The sequence below is a fragment of the Temnothorax americanus genome, unplaced genomic scaffold (assembly GCF_048541705.1).
Source record: "Temnothorax americanus isolate GAGA-0224 unplaced genomic scaffold, ASM4854170v1 Scaffold122, whole genome shotgun sequence".
NCBI lineage: Eukaryota > Metazoa > Arthropoda > Insecta > Hymenoptera > Formicidae > Temnothorax > Temnothorax americanus.
In genome coordinates this window covers 226,457-232,225 of record NW_027509256.1, presented here as the reverse complement: position 1 = coordinate 232,225, position 5,769 = coordinate 226,457, and the positions used below count along the sequence as shown (strand labels likewise).

The 5,769-nt window shown below is 50.3% G+C and overlaps 1 protein-coding gene across 1 annotated transcript; it reads left to right on the top strand.

The window, feature by feature from the left end:
* Nucleotides 1-4,063: 4,063 nt before the first annotated feature.
* LOC143893586 (matrix metalloproteinase-27-like) lies at nt 4,064-5,176 on the top strand. Its single transcript, XM_077399120.1, has one exon. It carries the CDS (start codon nt 4,064-4,066, stop codon nt 5,174-5,176), a length of 1,113 nt encoding a protein of 370 aa, XP_077255246.1.
* The last annotated feature ends 593 nt before the right edge of the window (nt 5,177-5,769 follow it).

Sequence of the window (5,769 nt, the reverse complement as noted above, 5' to 3'; positions counted from 1 at the left end):
GTTTTTTTGTAGTAAAAAAAAGCCCTCCCAGCAACCGCTGATTGAATGCGGCCGCCGTGAGGCGCCGGGTCTGCTCGATCTGCGCGATAAACGCTCTTCCCTTCGAGCTGCACTTACCTCGCTATCAGTTCCGCGGACCCTGTACGCTTCTGGCGAAAGACTACGCTCGGAAAAAGTTATCAAATCCGTTGGACTCGGCGTGTCGAGAGCACGACTCGCGTACGCCGAAGCGGCGACTCGCGAACACACGTCTCCGTCGATTGCTCGCCGAGAGTGCGCGCAACGCGTCAACCGCGAAGGACTCCACAGTCGGTGAGAGATCTCGCCGCGGCGGCCGTATGGCTGCTATGAAGGCGAAGACGACACGGGGCATGGGTATGGTAAAACAAAACGGAAAAAGCAAAGGAACGGGATAGAGGAGAAACGCAGGAAGTAGCGGGAAAAAGAGACGAGGATTACTTCCGACTCGAACTCGGCGGCTTCTTGCCTTTTCTACCGATGAGGCGCGCTCGGTTTCCTTGATCGGGCGCGGCAGGTGTCCAAGCGGTGAGCGGCCGCACAGCGGCGCAACGGCAACTCGACCGAATGCAGCGACACATCGCGCGATTGAGGTCGTGGGTTGTACCGCGCCCTATAAGAAGCGCGGAGGTGCGTGAGAAAAGTCCAAAAAAAAATTTCGCGGAAAAAAAGAACGTGTTAGCGCGCCTGCGCCGTACGGCCGTCGACGAACGAGCACTTGAATCGAGCGGCGCGTCGGCCGCGCATACCGTTCTCCGTGGAGTGGTTTGCGCGAGCTTGCCGCGAGGGTGGACACGCGGAGTGCGATCGTAAATCTCGACGAGGGCGGGCCCCGGGCCCGCATTGGGTCGTTTACGCGAAAAAGAGGGAACGGGGGCCATCTATTTTGACGCGTTGGGAAATCTTCTCCCCAAGGGATCTCGCCGATATCCGGGGGGGCGATAGCGAAATCGTGACCTAAAATCAGGCTTTTCAGACTTCGTCAGAGAACCCGCGGACGCGTCCCTGCGATTTTTGCAAATCGTTTGGGGGAGTGGCGACATCGACGTTCCCCCGCGATGCGCTGCGCTACGTTTCGGGAACCAGCAGCTTTCCACGGCAATTTTCCCGTTTTGGACAACAACGGCGAATTAGGGGTTTTAACACTTTCGAGAGACAATTCGTAGAACTTTACGCCCGCGAAAATCGATTTATTGGGCGGGCGACCGGAAACGCTTTGGGGAAGGGTCTACGAGCGGAGCCTGACAGATACGCGCGCCGCTCTTCCGCAACGTGAGAGAGAAAAATAAGGAAAGAGGAAAAAAAAAACGCAGACCGTTGGCCCGCCAAAGGGGTAGGAGAAAAAAACCGAACGGAGAAGGAACGACAATGCGGTTTCCAAACGGGCACGGCATTACAGGCGACGGCAAAAAACGAAGACGGGGGGAAAACGATACCGCTTTGGGGTTTAAAAAAAAAATCCCATGAGGAGGAGAAAAAGTGCCCTACGAGGAATTTAAAAAACCCCAAACAACATCGGTTCCCTTTTTGGGTTTCTCGCCGATCGCTTTTTAAAAAACCGAACAAAGGTATCGTCCACACGGTTTTTTCGCGCCCGGATTTGGGGATTGCTGACGGGGGCCGAGATATAATTAATTAAACTTTTATTGTATTACTCATTTTTTTACTTCATATGTATCTATCTATCTATATTATATTTAATCAATGTGTATCCATCTATCTCTATATTGTGTTTACTCATCGTATAACACAATTGTATTTTTTTATTGTATTACTCGTATAACATATTTGTATTTTTTCGTATTACTCGTTTTTTTTCTACGTTGCATTTATCTATCTGTATTGTATTTAATCAATTTTTATTCAATGTGTATCCGAGTTAAATAAACGAAAGAATGAAAAAAAAAGATCAACGAACGATGTCGTTCCTTTTCACACGCGCCTATTCCACAGTGTACATTACGAGCTACCGAGTGCGCAAAAATGGTCGGTCGCGAGAACGCGATAAACATTGCGTACCGCCGAATGCGTAAGAATGGTCGGTCGCGGTACCTCTTAATTGAACAAACAGAGAAACGGCGAACGATTGACGAGAGAGCGAGACGGGAAAGAGCGATAACGCCGAGCCGCTCCAACGCGCGAGGTGTGAGTACGAGCGCGAGGTGTGAGCGATAACGCCGAGCCGCTCCGGCGCAAGTGAGCGATAACGCGAGGTGCGGTTACGAGCAATAACGCGAGTTGTTCTAATAATGTTTTTTTTTCTTTTATTTTTTTCTATTTTTTTCTTACGTAATGTATAAATATAAATAACACTTTTATAAATAATGAAAATTTTTATTTTATTCCTCTTAATAGTATTATATATTTTTCATACATATAATTGTTCATATTCTTTATGTTTATTCGGTTTTCATTTACTTCATAGTATTATATATTTTTTTATACATATAATTGTTCATATTCATTATGTTTATTCGTTTTTCATTCACTTCTTTGAAGAGGGCATACCCTCCGGAACGTCTTCGATGTCTATCACGTCGTCCTCAATGTTATCGGCGCGACGCCTCTCGTCACCGTCCTCGTCCCTCTCTCTCTCGCGCACCGTCCTCCGTCCCACATCCGACGGCTCCTCGCTTGTCAACGACGCTAAACGCGCTATATCCCTGTGCAGCGCGCGCATGTTCGACACAAAGACCCGTATCTGGTTGCGCGACTTTCTCGCAAGCAAGGCGACAAAGGTTCTACCATAAATTTTAACATAATTATTGAATAAAAATATCAAATATAATTATCAAATATAATTATTACATATCGTTAATGAATATAAAAACTGTTCATATTTGTATTCGACAAATCTACTTACGTTCCGTCTAATACGAGGGATTCCTCGTCAATGCGCACCGCCAACTGCAGGCATGGCGGTACGTTCTCAGAAATGCACTGCAGCCGCAGCTGCAGCTGTCTTATTGTATCGCGAAATTCCTTCGCTACTCTCGTGAGGGATGCTGCGTGAATTTGAAGTAATTTACACGCGGTTCTAATGTCGTCAAGTTTCTCCATTTCAAGCACTATCCGTATATAAGAACGTGTGATAACCGATGCAGATGGACTACACCCAGGTCTAGTCTCGCGTTCTTTATATATGGTAAAAAAGGATATTGCGGTGAAAAAATATACTAAGAATAGCATTTTTGCATCGAGAAAAAAATTCGTTTTATCAAACCGACTCGTCCGCCGGATTTGACGCATTTTTTCCCACCCGAAACCCCGCCGCCGCACCTATCCGCGCCCAGAAAACGCATCGACAAAAGGAGGACATTGCGGTGCAAGTAATCTACAATAAAGATAGGATTTTTGCATCGAGGAAAAACACGCGTTTTGTCAAACCGACTCGTCTGCCGGATTTGACGCATTTTCTTCCCACACGAGACCCCCGCCGCCACCTGTCCGCGCTATCGACAACGAGCGTCCTCGCGAAAAAACATCGCGCATCCGGTCCGCTCGTCGCGATCGCGTTCAAACCGCAACGCGCCGTCATCGCGGTTCCACCGTCTCTCTCGCTCTCGACAATGTGGCTCGCGCGCGTAATCGCGTTGACCGCGTGTCTCATCACCGTGAGATGCGTCAATGTCACCGAGGAAAATTGCGAGCTCGCGTTCGATTACCTGCAGAAATACGGATACCTGACCAAAGATGTGGACGCGGTTCCGGCTCAGAGACGATACGACGTTCTTCGCAGAGCCATCGAGGATTTTCAGAAGTACTACGATCTGCCCGGCGATGGAACGCTCAACGACAAAACGCTGGAGATGATGGGTAAATTGCGATGCGGTTTCCGAGATATCCTCAGGCACGGAACGAGAGCGAGTCTATCGAAATGGCCGAAGACGCACCTGACATAAGATTTTTACCTAGCCACCGAGAGCGAGTTGAGCACGGCGCAGGCCGCGTTCGACGTGTGGTCGTGCATTCGGCATTGACGTTCGAACGCTCCAGATTGAATCCCGACATTGTGATATCTTGGCGACGCCTGCATCACGGTAACATGAACGTCGAGGTGAACGGCCCAAATTGCACGGACAAATTCGACGGTCCCGGCGGCGTGCTCGCCCACGCGTCTCTCCCGATGGACGAGAGGCCGGGTTTCGTCTCCGAGGTGCACGTCGACGGAGACGAGCCGTGGCACATTTTTGTCAGTAGGAATTCCTCGGATAAGTTTTCCCTTCATTACACGCTGACGCACGAGATTGGTCACTCTCCCGGATTGCTGCACAACAAGCGCAGGACTTCGGTGATGTTCGCGTTCACGCCCGACAAGCAGTACCCGGTCAAGCTCGACAGATACGACATCGTCGACATTCAACGTTTGTACGACGAGAAATTGGCGAACGATCCCCCGCAGACGCCGGCGCCACCGCCGCCACCGCCGTCGCCGGATCTGTGCGCCCTTGATCGCGTAAACGCGATATTGATTGTGGAAAATCGAATGTTCATCTCGTACAGGCATTACGTTTGGTCGTTCGATCTGGACGGTAGGACGTACAACGGACCTCTGGCCCTGTCGAATCACATGAGCTTTCTTCACGACAATTACACGCGCGTGACCGCCGCCTATCAATCGCCGTCCGGCGATGTCGTGGTGTTCGCGGATAATTTGGTGTATTTGGTTCAATATCCGGAACTTACTCTGCGGCCAAATTGGCCGAAAACCCTGCAGGAACTCGGATTTCCCGCAAAGACGAAGATCAACGGAACGGTGAACACCCACAGAGGACGTTCTTTCGTGCTGTTCAACGGCAACTCGGTGGGCGAGATAAACGAATGTGACCATCACAGAGTTGTAAGATTTACGCCCCTCGAGGCGACGTTTCCCGGAATACCGATTGGCGTGACGTCGATCTTCCGATACATCGACGGCAATCTGTATTTCACCACTCAGACGCAGTACTACAGATTCAACGAATTTACGAAGACCGTCACGGCGGCTGGAAAATTCGATCTGCGGATACTGAATATCGTCTGCCCTAAGGACGATTTGTTGAAACAGTTTCGCGATCTTCTCGATCGATTCGTGCGCGTCAGCGATTTAACGTCACCGACGGGCGATTCGGACGACGACGACGAGGACGGCGTTCGGCTTTCCGACCAAAGGGGGTAGGGGAACCGTGCTGATCCCCGCACCACACCACACCACACCACACCACACGTTGCGCGATATAAGTGGGAACTTTTGTACTTATACCACGATATGTCGCACCCAAAGCATCAGTATCGCATCGTCAGCCGAATACGACGCGTCGGGAAAAATTGGAAAACAAACGACATAGCGCGTAGTGCGAAATGTTCTCGACGCTAACCGATCGACCCGCGCCGAGGGATCTTTCTCCTCGCGCGCCCGAGACGGATTCGGAGGTGAACAAAAACGGCAAGAGACGAAGGATAGAATCGACGGACGATCGTCATCATGATCATAATTATCATCGTCGGACGTCGCGTTCCCAGCTCTTACCCCCCAACGACGTTATTCGCAAAAATCATCGTCGTGGCTCCGGTGCGCATCCTGACGACGCGTTATCCGCTGACGACGACTGGCTACAAATACTTAAACATTGGTGTCACGATTAAGTCGCTGCGGTACGGTGTACCATCGCCTTCGTACGTGGATATCGTCCTGGGAGACAAGCAAGGCAAGAAGATCTGTCTGACGCTCGATATGTGGAAAGGACTGATCGAGCGCAAACGCGACGTATT

Excerpts from the sequence above, each read along its gene's own strand:
- LOC143893586 (XM_077399120.1), top strand. The coding sequence starts at position 4,064 with ATGAACGTCGAGGTGAACGGCCCAAATTGCACGGACAAATTCGACGGT.